The sequence below is a fragment of the Xiphophorus couchianus genome, chromosome 13, assembly GCF_001444195.1.
Source record: "Xiphophorus couchianus chromosome 13, X_couchianus-1.0, whole genome shotgun sequence".
NCBI lineage: Eukaryota > Metazoa > Chordata > Actinopteri > Cyprinodontiformes > Poeciliidae > Xiphophorus > Xiphophorus couchianus.
In genome coordinates this window covers 19,959,154-19,976,378 of record NC_040240.1, presented here as the reverse complement: position 1 = coordinate 19,976,378, position 17,225 = coordinate 19,959,154, and the positions used below count along the sequence as shown (strand labels likewise).

General features: G+C 38.0%; 3 protein-coding genes across 4 annotated transcripts; all 3 read right to left on the bottom strand.

The window, feature by feature from the left end:
- Nucleotides 1-422: 422 nt before the first annotated feature.
- Nucleotides 423-8,600, bottom strand: LOC114155657 (piggyBac transposable element-derived protein 2-like). The gene is made up of 3 exons (XM_028035648.1): nt 8,227-8,600; nt 6,100-6,431; nt 423-4,182 (listed from the first exon to the last, which is right to left on the bottom strand). Exons 1-3 carry the CDS (start codon nt 8,243-8,245, stop codon nt 2,335-2,337), a joined length of 2,199 nt encoding a protein of 732 aa, XP_027891449.1. The 5' UTR covers nt 8,246-8,600; the 3' UTR covers nt 423-2,334.
- A 343-nt stretch (nt 8,601-8,943) lies between these two features.
- LOC114155663 (zinc finger protein OZF-like) lies at nt 8,944-12,909 on the bottom strand. The gene is made up of 2 exons (XM_028035653.1): nt 12,615-12,909; nt 8,944-11,333 (listed from the first exon to the last, which is right to left on the bottom strand). The coding sequence occupies exons 1-2, from the start codon at nt 12,631-12,633 to the stop codon at nt 9,940-9,942; spliced, it is 1,413 nt and encodes a 470-aa protein (XP_027891454.1). The 5' UTR covers nt 12,634-12,909; the 3' UTR covers nt 8,944-9,939.
- Nucleotides 12,910-13,835: 926 nt separating this feature from the next.
- On the bottom strand, nt 13,836-17,178 carry LOC114155672 (gastrula zinc finger protein XlCGF8.2DB-like). Of its 2 annotated transcripts, none has more exons than XM_028035665.1 (3): nt 17,024-17,178; nt 16,831-16,933; nt 13,836-15,145 (listed from the first exon to the last, which is right to left on the bottom strand). In XM_028035665.1, the coding sequence occupies exons 2-3, from the start codon at nt 16,847-16,849 to the stop codon at nt 13,998-14,000; spliced, it is 1,167 nt and encodes a 388-aa protein (XP_027891466.1). In that variant the 5' UTR covers nt 16,850-16,933; nt 17,024-17,178; the 3' UTR covers nt 13,836-13,997. The 2 variants fall into 2 exon arrangements, with proteins under 2 accessions (XP_027891466.1, XP_027891467.1); XM_028035666.1 differs by having other exon boundaries at nt 17,012-17,113.
- Between the last annotated feature and the right edge of the window lie 47 nt (nt 17,179-17,225).

The following is a 17,225-nucleotide window of genomic DNA, read 5'->3' as shown; positions in this document are numbered from 1 at the left end:
CACTTTTAAGATGGTAATTACCAGATTTACTTTGAAATCTGGATAAACATTTGTCAATAAATTATTTTCAAAAGGAAATAAGCCTTAATTTGATGGCATAAACACAAGTCAAATGTGCCAAATTAATCAACATAAACATTGAATGACCTATATCTGCTGCATTTACAAACACAAATAACATTAAAGTCAAATCATATCCGAAAAGAAAAAAAAACTAAAAAATGTCTAAATCTAAGCTACAGATGGTCTCCCTATTCTCTCTACAAAGCGAACAAAAATATTTTGGAGTGGGGATGAGAGTAATTTTTAAATTTCTGTAAAAACCCTGTTCCGACTTTGTTCTTTCTATTGTATCAATAAAGATTTGTTTTTTTAAATACTGTATGTGAAAAGCAACAGGGAAAACAACTTTTACACTTGAATTAAAGACGATTCAATTTATTCCCGGAATTAGCGGACTACAGAGGAACGCAAGAACGTTGCTGCAACATAAACAATTTAAAACCACGTCGGCGCCTCCGAAGACCAACTGAAGTTTGAGGCTAGGAGACAACTACTTCCGTTATTCGTCACATTGGGCTTCAAAATAAAAGCTTGATTAGAACCGCACTTTAATCTTACACAAGACTTGCATTAATCTATATTCAAGATGAAAATTAAATATATATTATTTACTATGATAAAATGACAAAAATGGTCACGCACAGTGACTTTAAGTCGGTATTGAAAATATTAACGTGTCATATTACTCATTACAAAAACAAGGGGTTGGTTTAGTAGCACATTACCAAGTAATACATTGCTAACATCACTGCAGCTTGGCACACAAAATGAAATAGAAGTGACAAAGTAACAGGGTAATTAGACACATCATAGAAAGCGACGCCATGGAAATAAACAAAAGCTAAATTAAGATAACTACTGAATAGACTATATGTGCTGCCTTTACGATCATAAATAACACAGTGCTCAAATAACATCAGAATTTTATTTTTTTAAATGTCTAAATGTAGACTACACTATACACTCCCTGCGCTTGATCTTTTATCTTTTTCTCAGTTATAATCTTTCCTTACCAGAGGAGACCATCATCCTGCTGATGGTCTCTAATGTCTCCTCTCTGCTCTTTCTATTGTGGCAATAAAGATTTATTTTAAAATATGTGGAAGCCAACAGTCTACAACAGAGTTTTAGACCCACTCTAAGCAAAAACAAAATTACAAAAACAAACTAGTGTGAGAAGAAATTCAGAGAATAGTTATAATGTAGCATCCAGCCAATCGTGAGGCCTGAAATGATGGTTAAATTATTTATTGAAATCATTCATCTACCAACACAAAGGCTAGAAAAGAACAAGTAATAGTTTCTCTGTCTCTTGTTCTGAATAACTCATTACATTAGTAGAATTATTTCCATTAAAACAGGAATCACAGATTTTTCTTTAAAAATCTCAAATTGTTCAAACTAAAATCAAAGTTACTGACATTGTTCCTTATCGACAAACAAAAATTTAGTTTCCTTTTATCCTTTTTCAGTTTTGCGGTTAACCTTTTCCGTTACCATGGCTACCTTAACAAGAACTTTTTAAAAAAATTTCCTTTAACCCTTTAACAACCACACCAAGAAAAAAACCTGTGAACATTTATTTCTTTGCATTTCTTTTACCCTGGGGTGACTCATATACACAATCAAATTTTTTTTCCAACTGTGGTTTTTAAAATATTGATCTCTACCAAACAGTTGAGATGTCACTTAATGGTTTAAGTACATGACGTAATAAAAATACCAAGTACAGTAGATAAATTAAAATAAAATGCTAATTTATAAAGAAATAACCAACAAAAAATGTCTGGGGCATTGGATACAGTTTATTTCTGTCAAAATGCCACAAAACACTGGTTTTAATTTCAACCAAGGAAAACATTGCGTCGAACAAGGAAATATTGCATTTTTAATTTTCCCATCTTGACTGTATCTGTATTAAAGTGCAACAGCACAAAATTCTCACATTCAATCCACTTCTGATTATAGGCAACAGTGCAAAATATCAATTTTTACATTCAAAATGGAAAAGAAAATACTGCAGAACAATAGAAACATTTGTTGCTTTTATATCTCAGCACACCTTTTCTGTTTTGGTGCAACATCATGTATTTTGGGACACAAGTGTCACGTGTCTGGAGGATTGATTGAACTAGTGTTACTTGTTTTCATTTAAACTTTGAAAAAACATGGCAAACACAGAAAAATATTACCAAACATATTAAAACATCACATTTCCAACCTCATCTATGTGTTTGCAGAACAGCATTCTTTTTGTGCATTAGATGCACTTTACCTCTGGTGATAAAACTTAAAGCACTCCTGGTTTGCATTCAAACACAGGAAGACATTGCATTTCTCACATTTCCACCTGGACACTCCCTTTGGACACAGATTGCATCTCCCTCGCTTTTCACAGTGAAGAGGCCAGTGTCCCACGTTGTCATAGCGCACATCTGTTTGTGGTTTTGGTCGTGATGGTCTTGGGATGTAGCCTGTCTTCTCAGGTGGTGGAGAGCTGGAAGATGGTCGGCCAACTTTGGATGCTGGCTTATTGAACTGGTTCAAACTGTGGGCAACTGCGAGGCGGAACCGTTTGAGAGACATGGGTTTCTCATTCAGGAGGCTGCTGTCCCTTTTGTAGAGTAGCCAGGAATTTGCAATGCAGAGGTCCAGGATGTATCCAAACAGGGGAAAATACCATCTCCTTGACTTGGCCGGGGTCTTGTACAGGTGTACTAGCATGTCAGACAGATCGATTCCTCCCATATGCTCATTGTAGGCAGAGATGAGTGATGGGCACGGGATGGTGATCTTTGCGCGGGACTCTTTGCTCCAGCGTTTCACTGTTGAAAAGGGCATGATCCCACAGGCATTACTAAGCAAGTTGACACATTTGTTATCGAACCACTTCACTGCAAGAACCCCTTCAGCAGCCCTAAAGTCACAGGCCCCACGCCCCCTTTTAATCAGGTCTTTGTCTGTCATCAATGGAGCTCCACCAGTGCGGTTTGGTCGTACGGTGCCGATGCACTTGACACCAAGGGCAGTGTGCAGGTACTGAACCAAGTTGAAACTTGTAAAGAAGTGGTCACAAAAGACAACAGACATCTGGGGCTCTTTTATGGTTTTGCAGAGCGTTGTCACCACTTTTGCTCCCAGAGGCAGGGCCTGCTCCTCTTCACTGAGAGCAACATTGAAGAACGTGGATGCCCCTTGATAAAGCAGCAAGTCGTGGATGATGCCGGATGAACTTGCTCTACAGAATAATTTAAAGCCCCACTTGTCTGGCTTGTTGGCGATGTACTGGCGGAGGGTACCAGCTCTTGTGCCTTTATATGCTACCATGACCTCATCGACACTGTGCTTGTGAGTGGATGGTATCAGGAGACACTGCTCACGAAGCATTTCAAAAAGGGGACGGATTTTGTAAAATCTGTCCCGACTCTCACTGCACTGCTGATTATCATTGAAATGAATGTATCGCCGTAACAGCTGGAATCTCCTCCTTGGCATGATGTCAGTGATCAGGTCGAAGCGTGATTCATGGTGCCAGTAGTCCTCCAGTGACGGGAAATTGAAAACACCCATAAAAAGAAGGATCGCTAGGAAATGCTCTATCTCTTCAGGGCTAGTCTTGATTGGATCCCCCAACTCTTGAGCAGAGTACAAATTGGTGTGATGTGCAATATGTTCAATCATCTCATCAGTGAAGAGCATTTTGAAATACTGGAAGGGTGAGGGTACAGCTTCAGGGGGTTCAAATTTTGAATTAAGAACCTGGAACTCATCAATGTCTTCCTGCTTCCAGATTCTTCTTGTGCTTTTGTTGGGACCTGGGGTGGAACTTGGGTCGGCGTTGTCATTTGGCTGCTCCAAGGGAACAGTTTTTAGTGTGCGTTTCCCTTTCCTGCTCTTTTTACGAGGTGGCTGTGTAGAAGATCTGCTTTTTGAGGGAGCCTCCTCTTCAACCAGGGATTCAAAAGAGCTGTCTCCAGTATCATCTGCTTGTGTGGGCTGATAATCAGGATCTTCTATTTGGTCATCATTGCTCAGATCACCATCAGATTCTTGAGGATTTTCTGGTACAAGGGCGAGAAGAGTGCGTGGCCTCACACCATAGAAGGATTTAGCGTCCATCTAGTGGTGGTTGAAAAGTTAAAATTAGTTAGTAGTTGTAAAAATTATGATTTCCCCACATTTATTCTAAAATTTTACCATATTTGCTAATATCAACTCAGAAAGTCACAAAAATTATTTTGTAAGATAATGTTATAATTATTCTTAGTGTATAACATTGTAATAACACTTATTGTTTCATATTTACACCAATAGATGAAAATGACTTTTGATTATATAGCAAAAAAATGTAATGTTAACCACATTAGCTTAATTTGCTACATTTACCATAAAGTGACAAATCAACCGTTTGGCCAAGCATATTTTAAAAAAATTATTAGACCTTTAATTTAGCTTTTTAGGTGGTATCAAGTAACATAATTCTGTTTAGTAAGATCTATAACACTATCATATGCCAGAAAACTATTTCTACCTTTCAAAGTTTTACCACAACCAGTCGATATTTGTGACAGATTTTTGTGTTTCTGACTTCCTGGTTGGAGAGGGGAAGAAGAAGAATACTATTTAAAGAAACAGTGCCCTCTAGTGGATTTCTTTAGCATATTGTACCTCAACCAAGCGGCAGAGATGGCTCAATCAGGTTAAGCTAAGTTAGGCACTCCTTATATTGAGATATAGAGACCCAAAATGTGCTAAACATTTGAGTGGGCAGTTAAATTAAGGTAAAAACCTCATTGTTAATAAGAACCTGGGCAAAATTACTAAAATAAAAGCACATAACCTTAACAGTAGTTACAATGAACACTCAGTTACAACAAACTTCACTCAGCTAGCCTTTACACATATTCTTGTGTGGTTCCTGAATGTGTGTCTCCACTTGAATGTTGCCTTACAGACAGAACAGCTGTAAGGTTTCTCTCCAGTGTGGGTTCTCATGTGGTTCCTGAATGTGTGTCTCCACTTGAATGTTGCCTTACAGACAGAACAGCTGTAAGGTTTCTCTCCAGTGTGGATTCTTGTGTGCAACACTAAACTGTTTTTGAACAGAAACTCAGCTTTACAGACAGAGCAACTGTGTCGTTTTTCTCCTTTATGACGGCTCATGTGAGTAGACAGATAGGACTTACACTTGAAGCGTTGGCCACAGAGCGAGCAGCAATGAGGGGATTCGTTTGAGTGGGTTTTTGTGTGTTCTCCTAAATGCCTTTTAGTTTTGAATCCTGCATTACACACAGAACATATGTAAGGTCTTTTCTCTGTGTGCATGATTTGGTGTTTTTGTAAGTTTCCCTGAGTATTAAAAGCTCTGCTACAGATGGAGCAGCTGTAAGGTTTCTCTCCAGTGTGGTTTCTTGTGTGGCTCACTAAACCGCGTTTCCTGTAGAAAGCCGCCTTACAAACAGAACAGCTGAAAGGTTTTTCTCCAGTATGGAGTCTTGTATGTTCCACTAAACTGCTTTTCCTTGCAAAAGCCACATTACACACAGAGCAACTGAAAGGTTTCTCTCCAGTATGGGTTTTTGTGTGCTCCACTAAACTGTTTTTCCTCAGGAAAGCCACCTTACAGACAGAGCAACTGAAAGGTTTTTCTCCAGTGTGGGTCATTGTGTGCATCTCAAAACTATATTTTCTGTGGAAAGCTGCCTTACAGACAGAACAGCAATAAGGTTTTTCTTCAGAGTGACAGCTCATGTGAGCAGCTAGATTTGATCTGTACTTGAAACTTTGGCTGCAGATTGAGCAGGGGTAAGGCCTTTCCCTACTGTGTGTCATTTTGTGTTTATTTAGTTTTCCTTTTGAAAGAAAGCTTTTGTCACAGACGGAGCAACTAAACGGTTTTTCTCCAGTGTGGATCCTGTTGTGTTCTAACAAATGCTGTCTACAGATGAATGTTTTATTACACTCAGAGCAGCGATGTAATTCTTTGCCTTTCTCACAAACTGGACCTGTGTTATTGGTTCCAAAGCCCAAACCTGCCTGAGCTTCACTGCTGTCCTCCCAGTTTCCATCACTGACGTCCGTCTCTGAGGACTCTGAAGAAGAATCAGAAGTTTCATCTTCACCATCTGATTCTAATTGTTGATCTGGTTCTGGTCCAACAAAGTCTCTGATTTCCTTGGTTTGGTTGTGATGAAGCTCTGGGAGCTGAGGTTTCTCTTCCTCATCTTCACTTTTCACAGGAACCGGATTAAATATTAACTCAGTGATCTTTTTCCCCTCCTGTTCCTCTTTAACCTGTGGAGGCTTCTGGTCCTCCTGGTCTGACTTCCACTTCTCCTCCTCTTTAATCACTATCAGCTGATGTACATCTGCAAGAAACAAAAAAACAGACAAGTTATAGGAAATGGCTCTTATATAAATTGTTATATTAACATATGGCTTAAGGGTGGAGCAAGAAATATATTTAAAGATGCTTAAATAGGCAGACATGGACTATTCTAATTTGATTAACAAGATGTAAAGCTAAATTATCCTGATGTTCCCTGGTGACAATATTCAGGGGAACACAGAAGGTCGAACTATGTGAATGAAGCACCAGAGAAGTTTCATGTGAGCATCAGATGCCATGAGATAATCACTTCAACAAAACAATATGCTGCTAACTGAAAGATATCTGCATTTGTTACCACAGCAGGAGAGCAGCCTGGAGTTGAGAAAAAGATTTTAGCTGCAGTTTGTATCCTGCCAGCGCCACTATTAGGAAAATCTCCTGTAGCTTCACTAAGCTTCCCTAAAATTCCCTAACTGAACTACTATGCTGTGTCTGGGCAGGGGTAAATTAGGCTGCGGTAAACAATTTAAGTGTTTTATTGGGCATTTTATTGAGCTTTTGCATTGTTGATGTTTAAAACTGTTCCAAATGAAGCTCAGGCTATTAATGATTCAAACTCCATTCCAATAAGTCGTTTAATCAGCAATACTTTGGTAACATGAGCTCTTTCCTTCACCGTCTTACCAATAAGCAACCTAAAATATTCCTAAAAACAAGCTAAGTGTCTTGTTTTCTCAATGGCTAAACACTAATGAAGCTAAGGTAGCTATTGAAGCTACAGCTAGCTCAGTGAACACGCATTCTGAAATAGCTTCACTCTCTTCATGCCATGATGAACCATAGTGAACCACTGGCACTCAAGCAGTGCCAGTGCTAATATTAACTTTGCAGATGATACACAGCTCTATATCATGACTTATAAATCACTGAAGCGTGGGTATGGAATAACTTTTCTCATCTATGCAGAAACAAAATGGAAGTAATTATATTTGGATCTAAAGAGGGATGAGCAAGAGTCAACCTGCAGCTTTAAGGTCTGACATCTGGGTGTAACGATGGACCTGAACTTTGAGAAAAGCATGAAGACAATTACAAAGTCAGCCTGAAGAACATTTCTAAGATTTAAAGACTAATATAAAAATGAGATCTAGAGAAACTCATTCATGTATTTGTCTTTAGTCGCATTAATTGCTACCACAGCGTCTTCACAGATCTAATGTCAGACAGCTGGAGCTCATCCAGAGCGCTGCTGCTGTTGTTCTGACTAAAACCAGGAAGACAGAGCACATCACCCCAGTTCTACACTGGCTCCCTCTAGCTCAGAGAATAGACTTTAAAATACGTTTGCTAGTGTATAAAACACAGAATAGGTTAGCACTAAAATACATTAAATATCTGCTGCTGTTGTCGTAGCAACCTTCCAAGACCTCTCAGGTCTTCTGTTTCTGCTTTGCATCCCCAGAACCAGAAATAAACATGGAGAAGCAGCATTCAGCTTCTATGTTTATCTATTATGGAACAAGCATACAAAAATGTAAGACTAATGAAACCCTGAGCTTCTTTTAAACTTAGGCTAAAAACCTATTTGTTTTCAGTTGTTTTCGACTGATTTATTTAACACTCGTACTTAATTTTAGTATGTGTTACATATTTTCTTTGCTTTCCTTTTTAACGCCACTCCTTTTTATGTTTTCATCATTTAAATCTCTTTAAATTGTCTTGTAGTTGAAATATGCTCCACAAATGCCCTGTCTGTATCGTTGTTAGTAAAATGTTAACGAACGGAAGTAGCAGAAGATAATCACCATCAATCTGCAAGGCCCTCTACTCACCATATGCTGCTTCCTCCATCTTTGCTAGTTATCTTCTTCCCAACGTCGAGATCGTCTGAGGTTTTCACAAAATCACAACAGGAACTTTTCTGTCCTCAAACGTCAGAAACAGCCTGTTCTCCATGAAACCGCCTCTGACTCCGTTTCCTATTTCCGTCTAGCTAACAGGCTTAGCTGTCGGGGGAAAAAGAAAAGTAAGAATAATGTAAAAAATAAAAATAAACAAAAGTCAAAAAGAAAATTTTCAAACACAATTTAAAGAAAACCCCGTGGCTCCGCTGAAAAACCGACAGAATAGGCACATTGGAAGGACAAAGGGAAACAAAACTTTGTTCGCTTAGCTTTTGCTGCTACCAGAGAACTACTTCCGCTATTCGTCGGGTCACATTGGCCTTCAAAATAAAAGCTCGACTTGAGTGGCACCTTAAAGCTACAAAGGAGCATCATGTAATTATATTCAATAAATTTTAATATGCGTCGCCATGAGGCTAATTTTTTTAGATTAAAAGTATTGTTTTTAATGCTCTGATTTAATATATTCATCTTAAATACCATGTTTTAATGAGCTGTAAGTAAAAATTAATTTTAAAAAATTACATTAATAACAGCTTGAAAACATTAAGTCATCTATGCAATGTGTTTCATTCTGTGAGGTTACTCAAATAAACTTCTTAGTAATACTCAAAGTACTAAGTGACCATTGACGACACAATAAAGTAGGCAAATTTAATTTATTTAGCAATTCCCGTACATAAGTAGGCTACCTACAGCCTAACAAGGATGTTTTTGGACTGTGTAAGAAAACCAGAGTACCCAGAGAGAACCCACACAGACACGGAGACCTAAACACCTGGATTCAAATCAAGGTACCAACAACCCCAACATGAAGTAAGCATTTAATTTATTCAGCCCTTTTCTTACAGAAGCAGAAGTTGACACAGAATGTAAATACTTTAATTTAAAAACTTACTAAACTAGCCACACTTGACTAAACTAAGTTAAAGATGAAATAATGGTGAAAAGTAAAACTACTAAAATGTAAAACAAAATTATACAAGTAAAAGTAGAGGCAATTAAATCTGCTGCACAGTGCAGCGGATACTGACGCAGCGTGACATCGACTCATCTTCCCTCCATAATTCAAAGATTCCTTTAGCATAATTATAAATATGGCTGTAATCCATACAGTGGATGCACAGACAGTAGACAGTATATCTATTATATCCAGGGCAGACCTCCCTTCGCCAGCGAAGTAGAAGAGAAAGCTGCACATAGTCTTCCTGATGTCGGCGGGATGCTAAAAAGAAACCACTGTGAGATTAATAGTTCTTATACAGGTTTTTGTTTCCTGTAGTCCAGTCTTTGATGGCTGGAGGGCCAAAAACAATCTGTTGTTGTGTAAGTCTCATGAAGAGCATGCTGTGGGTTGTCTGTAATTTTCTTGTTTTTATAAAGAATCCTTCTTGAACAGGGTCAAGATTCAATTCAAACCAATCAACTTTATCCCGAGACAATAGTGTAATATTTAGTTCCATAAACAACATATGATGTTACTAGTTACATTATGCAGCTTCTCTTTAGCTTAAGTTCCAGTGTTGTCCTGTGAGGTTTATTTCCTTTAAAGAGATGTTGAGACAGATGAGCTTAAATGTGAACACTTCATTCTCCAAATCCAATATCAAAGACTGGCTGAAGCTTTAACCTCAGTCTGTGTTACTGATCTGTGTGCAGTCTTACATGATTCTTGAATGTGTTTTTCCACTTGAATGTTTTCTTACAAACAGAGCAGCTGTAAGGTTTCTCCCCAGTATGAACTCTTTCATGCTGCACTAACGTGTGTTTCCTCAGGAAAACAGCCATGCAGACAGAGCAACTGTAAGGTTTCTCTCCAGTGTGGGTTCTTGTGTGTTCCTTTAAATTGCGTTTTCTCATGAAAGCCATCTTACAGACAGTGCAACTGTAAGGTCTTACACCAGTATGACCGACCATGTGAGAGGATAAATAGGACCTGCACTTGAAGCTTCGGCCGCAGACTGAGCAGCTGAAAGGCCGTTCCCCAGAGTGGATCCTTGTGTGTTCCACTAAATTTTTTTTAGTTTTGAAACCTGCTTTACACACAGGACATATGTAAGATCGTTCCTCTGCATGTATGATTTTGTGTTTTTGTAAGCATCCCCGAGAGATAAAAGTTTTGCTGCAGACGGAGCAGCTGAAAGACTTTTCTTCACTGTGCGTCTTCATGTGGTGTGTCAAAGATATTTTCCTTCTAAAACTTCTGTCGCAGATGGAGCAGCTGAAAGGTTTTTTTCCAGAATGTGCCATTGTGTGGTTCACTAAGCGCTGTCTTGTTGGGAAAGCCTCCTTACAAACAGAGCAGCTGTAAGGTTTTTCCCCAGTGTGGATTCTGGTGTGTTCCACTAAACTTTGTCTTCTTTGGAAAGCTGCCTTACAAACAGAACAGCTGTAAGGTTTTTCTCCAGTATGACCAATCGTGTGGGAAGATAGATGTGACTTATACTTGAAACTTCGGCTGCAGACCGAGCAGCTGAAAGGCCTTTCACTTGAGTGTGTTATTGTGTGTCTTTTCAGGGTTTTTTTTAAACTAAAGCTTTTGTCACAGATGGAGCAACTAAACGGTTTTTCTCCAGTGTGGGTTCTGTTGTGTTCTATCAAATATTGTCTACAGCTGAATGTTTTATTACACTCAGAGCAGCGATGTAACTTTTTACCTTTCTCACAAACTAGATCTCTGTTATTGGATCCAGATCCCAAACCTGACTGAGCTTCACTGCTCTCCTCCCAGTTTCCATCACTGACATCCATCTCTGAGGACTCTGAACAAGAATCAAATGTTTCTTCTTCTGACTGTAAATATTGATCTGGTTCTGGATCCACAGTGTCTTCATATTCCTTGGTTTGGCTGTGATGAAGCTCTGGCAGCCGAGGTTTCTCTTCATCATCTTCACTTTTCGCAGGAACTGGATTGAATATTAACTTAACGATCTCCTTCTCCTCCTGTTCCTCTTTAATCTGTGGAGGCTTCTGGTCCTCCTGATCCAGGATGGGACTCAATGTCTCCTTCTTTATCACCAGCAGCTGCTGGACGTCTGCAGGAAACACAAGAACAGAATGTCACAGTAATGTAGGGCGATGGTCACCAACTTTTTTGTAGCCTGAAATTCCTGAACTTGAAATTTTAAATTAATGGCACATGTCATTAACATATTTGATCACACTTTATTTACATCTTCATTATTATTTAGATATTTCACAGCTTCTTGCATTGCTAGTCATTGAACCACATCATCTACTTGATACTTGATTCACTGACTGTTTGTATAAAGTTGTTTGTTTTGAGGCTGTGACTTTGTGGGTCTTTTGCATCATTTCCTGATGGAATATCCGGATGTGTTGGTGTTTCAGACTCTAGATTTGATCAAATTTTTCCATACCGAGTTATTCTAATGGATAAACACCTTATAAAATATATTGTCTACTGTCACACATTACCTTTTGGGAAATATTTGTGTTTCACAATTTTTCTTGTTGTGGTACAGGCTCGCTAGCTTAGTTAGCTTAGCATCAAAACCAGCAGGTAGCCAAGGCTCCTTTACCAGCGCATAGCCAACAAGAACAGACCCCGAAAGCAAAAGATGTTAATTTAATGTTGAATTATGGTCAAAAAGGTTGATTTTTAGTTAAGGTCGATTGCTAACGGTGGATCAACCATCAATCACCTAATTCTAGACAATTAACTGATGTTGGAAAGATGTCGTTGAATCAATGTGGTTTGTGGTCAAATTCTAATGATTGAAATTTAATCAAAACCACTTGCTTGTTTGTTTGTATCGTCCACAAGGCTGTTACTCTCAATTTTTAGATCACATCTCAGATTTAAATTTTTTTTTTTTTAAATGTACTTAGTGTTAAATACTGATAAGGTCAATATTCGGTGAGATTTTAACATTTCCGTTTTACAGTTCTGTTCGAGTATTCAAAGTGATTGCCTAAATATTAATGCAATCTTAGACTCAATTACCTTTATTAAAAGTGTCTATAGCCCTAACTACTAATGTAATCATACTTATACCTTGTGCTTATATAGCTTTGTGTGGAAAAAAATAACAGTACCTCCCCAAAACACTGTATTTTCTGACAATTAAAAACATTGAGCTTATTTTAACGGAGTAAACCAAACTTGAGAGAAATTTTCACTACAGATCTTTAAAAGGCAACGTTGAAACAACCTTTATCGAGTGAATAAAAATTTTTTGAATTGTCTTACTTATGAAATGTGCTTCACAAACTAATATCCCTCCCCTGTCTGGTTGCTAGTTAAATGTTAAAGAACAGATAATCACAATAAAACTGAGAGTCTGTCTTCTCACCATGTGCTGGATCCACCATCTCTGGTAGTTGTCTTCTCTCTAACGCTGAGACCTTCTGAGGTTTTTATAAAATAAAAACATAAAAGCGTCTCTCCTCAGACATCAGAACCAGTCGGTTCTACATCAACCAGACTCTGACTCGCTGTTTTCCTGCCTGCTTCTGGCTAACGAGCTAAACTGAAACTAACGGGAGGAAATCCAGTAACAAAATACTCAGAAAGCCGACTGAACGGAGACATGTTAGCTTCAAAAATGAACTAAACTTTGTTTTCGCCTAGCTTTTGCTGCTAGGCGACAACTACTTCCGCTATTCGTCGGGTCACATTGAATTTCAAAATAAAAGCTCGATCTTAACCGCTCATTAAAGCTAAACTGTAGCAGCAGTTACATTTGTATTCAGTAAATTAAAATATGCATTCAGATGATGCTCATTTGTTAGATATTTTTTTGGAAATAACCTTTAAGCAAGAATAAAACATATTTTTTTATTTAGCCCACATTTCTGCTCTAAAATGTTTTTATTGGTCTGGTGACATAATCTCATCTTAAATTTTGGATTAGCTGTAAACTGTAAGAAATAAAGGCTTGAAAAGAAATCTGTCTTAAATTCATCTATGTAATGAATTTAAAGTCAATCATTTGAATTTCTCTCTTAAACCGCAACCCACTTCCACCATTATTATTATTATAGTCAGTTCTGATTACAGACGCTATTGTGATTCATTCTTTGAATTAAGTTACTCAAACACACTTCAGAAATATTCTAATTTACTGAATGTGTTGAAGCAACTAATAAACCAATATATGTAAATGAGAGGAATCAGCATCATCAAAACCAGCAGGCAGTTTCTTTTTAAAATTAACAGCGCAAATTTTAAGCTGTTACCAGATAACATATTTCTATTTCATTGTGACAGAATGTCTGTTTTCTCATCCTGGTGACAAATATTTTGCTCAGGATTCACCCATCCTTTTTCTGTTACCCCTGACATACGGGGACCTTCAGTCACTCCAGTGGAAATTGGAAGAGAGAAGTTCACCCTGGAGAGGTTAGCAGGTCATTACAGCACAGCAAACACAAAAACTTTCTACTAAGGGCAACTTAAAGAAATCAATTAACCTAACGTGAATGTTTTTGGACTGTTAGAGGAAACCGTAGTACTGTACTCAGAGAGAACCCACACAGACAGGAAGAACATGCAAAATAAACATCTCGCCAGGTTTCAAAGCCAGGAGCAAATTTACTTTATTTAGAAGTTTTTATACATAGAGCAGAAATACAAAAAAAATGTCAGAAAGAATGTGTCTGAAAATACATAACATTGCCCTTTTAAAGTAATTGTGAAAGTGGCTGAAGATTTGACCAGTCTGTACAATTGGTAGTTATTCATCCTTATGGTATCTTGAGTGTTTCTTTAATGTGTTTCTCCACTTGAACTTCTTCTTACAGACCGAACAGCTGAAAGGTTTTTCTCCAGAATGGATTCTTGTGTGTTCTACTAAAGTGTGTTTCTTCAAGAAAGCTCTCTTACAAACAGAGCAGATGTAAGGTTTCTCATCACCATGGATTCGTTTATGTTCCATTAAACCACGTCTCCTCTTGAAAGCTGCCTCACAGACAGAGCAGGTGTGAGGTTTTTCTTCAGAATGACTTTTCATGTGAGCAGTTAGATATGACGTACGGCGGAAGCTTCGGCTGCAGAGCGAACAGCTGAACGGTTTCTCCTCTTTGTGGATTTTTGTGTGTCCTCGTAATGCGTTTTTACTTTTAAAATCTGCACTACAGACAGAACATGTGTAAGGTCTTTTCTTTGTGTGAATTATCATGTGTTGTTTTAAGTTTCCCTCAAAAGCAAATGTTTTGCTACAGATGGAGCAGCTGTGGGGTTTCTCTCCAGTGTGGATTATCAAATGTTGTCTTAAATTGTTCTTCCTTTTAAAAGCTGCATTACAGATAGAACATTTGAAAGGTCTATCCTGAGAGTGAACTTTTGTGTGATCTATTAAATTAGTTTTTGAAGGAAAAGATTTGTTACAAACTGAGCAGTGGTAAAGATTGTCTCCAGTGTGGATTCTTCTGTGTTCTAACAAATTGCCTCTGTGGACAAATATTTTCCTACACTGAGAGCAGTGGTATAACTTTTTGCCTTTCTCACAAACTGGATCTGTGTTATTGGTTCCAGACCCCAAACCTGACTGAGCTTCACTGCTCTTGTCCCAGTTTCCATCACTGATGTCCGTCTCAGAGGACTCTGACGAAGAATCAGAAGTATCTTCAGTACCGGATTCTAAATTTTGATCTGGTTTTGGTCCAACAAGTTTTCTGTTTTCCTTGGTTTGGCTGTGATGAAGCTCTGGAAGCTGAGGTTTCTCTTCATCATCGTCACTTTTCACAGGAAATGGATTGAATATAAACCTGGTGATTTCATTCTCCTCCTGTTCCCCTTTAATCTGCGGAGGCTTCTGGTCCTCCTGGTCTGGTCTCGGACTCCACTTCTCCTCCTTTTTGATCTCCAACAACTGCTGGACGTCTGCAGGAAACACAAAGTCAGTGTTTGTGAAACTGGCAGTGTCACATGCTGTGTTTCCATTACTCATATAATTTATCAGGTTAAATTTGGTTAATGGAAAAACTCCAATTTCAAAAAAGCTAATTTTTCAATCAAATGTCTTTCTTTTTTTTTGGATGAGATGATTATTTTGCTAAACTGCAATGGAAACACTTTACGTCACACGATCAACAACTGGATGCTGCCACTGGCACAAACCACAGAGAAGATAACAGGAAGTAGATGAAGGATTATGACACAGTATGTTTTTTAATCAGATCGTGTGAAGAAACTTGTTCACGTCTGATTTTAAATTGCGTTTCTTATTTAACGGAAACACAGCTGTTGTGAAATTGTTTTTTTTTTCACATCAGCGAAACATTAAAGTTTTGCATGTAATTATTCTACTGCTAATTCCCAAATTCTTCACATTTTTTCCATCTAATTTAGATGCTTTGTGTGTTCCCTACTCTTTTTTCACAATGGTGCTGACTTACTTCTGGACAGGTCTGGTTTCATTGTCATTATCTGTTAGGAGACTAAGTGAACACCACGCTACTGTTGCTTACAGGACTTTGAGAAAAAACTATGAGAAAGTTTTTCTCAAACTTTCTTTGATTCTGATGCGAGTTTCTTTTTTTGAGTTAAGCTTTACAGTAACTTCCTACAGTTTGAACTGTCAATTGATTTTGGTATTTATTGCTAATCAAAGTGTTTTGAGGTCACAGACATCATTAGTGTATGTATACAAATCTGCTTAAGGAAACTTATAAATAAATGTTAATATTTATCCAACACATTGATACCTTTAAATAGCTTGAATATGACACTAAATTAAAATTCATTTAAAGCTACAGCATGTAACTTTCTCAAGAAATATTTTTTACATACTTGATCAAATTCTCATCATGTCGGTAAAGTTTACTTTATAAGACAGATAATCTGTGAAAAAATTTAGCTTCTCTGGCTTTCCCCCAAGCCAGGAGGAGGGTCTTTGCGCTGTCAATCATCCTCATGCACACTTGCTCCCTGCTATGCTGCAGCTGATTCACAACAACTGATTCTGCCATGACTGTTCAGGCTAGTTAGCATGGCCACCGATAAAGGTGGATAAACTTGTAGTTTTTCTGGAACCATAAGTTGTTTCTCTGCCATTAGTACATTTAGTAGTGCATATATGAGGATGATTGACAGCGCTAAGACCCTCCTACTGGCTCTGGTTCCTTGTTTTGACCGAGAGCGGTGCATTTCTTCAGATGGCAATCGTAGCACTGGGGGCAGGAAGAGATGGATCGTTTCACAGATTATCTGTCTCATGACAACATGCTGACAGTTTAAACAAATATGTACTAAACATATTTTTTTAAGTTACATGCTGCAGCTTTAAGGGCTAAACACAGTGGGTCTGACTTACATTAATAACTATTGTTTATTTATTAAGTCATTATGATACAAATATAAATTTTAGACTTTGTTGAAACTTTCCTTTCCTTTAGTATGCCAGTGCATTTTTTAATGTTTTCATCACGTAGAGTACTTTGAGTGGTCTTGTTGCTGAAATGTGCTCAACAAGTCAACTTGCCTTGCCCTGCATCGTTGTTGGTTGCGTTTTTAAAAACGTTGAAACAGAAGATAATGACCGTCAAACCGAGAGTCCATCTACTCACTGTGTACCGGTTCCGCCATCTCTGAGTTTCTTTCCTCCAACGCTGAAGTCTTGAACTCGCTGCTTTCCAGTCGGCATCCAGCTAACAGGCTAAGCTAACACACCTGGGAGGAAATTAAGGAAAAACTTGAGTAAAACAGAACTTCATAATTAACGTTAAATCTCAATGGCTTTAAGGATACCTATATAAATACCCGGAAAGCTGACTGAACACGAACATTTCACATTGAATAAGGAAACGAAAGTTTTTGTCCACCTATCGTTTGCTACTAGGAGACAACTACTTCCGCTACGCTACTCATCGGAAATTAGCCTCCAAAATAAAAGTTCATTTTGAGCCGCAATTTTTAGCTACGCAGGAGTTGCATCCACAGTGATATAAATTAGAATATGCGT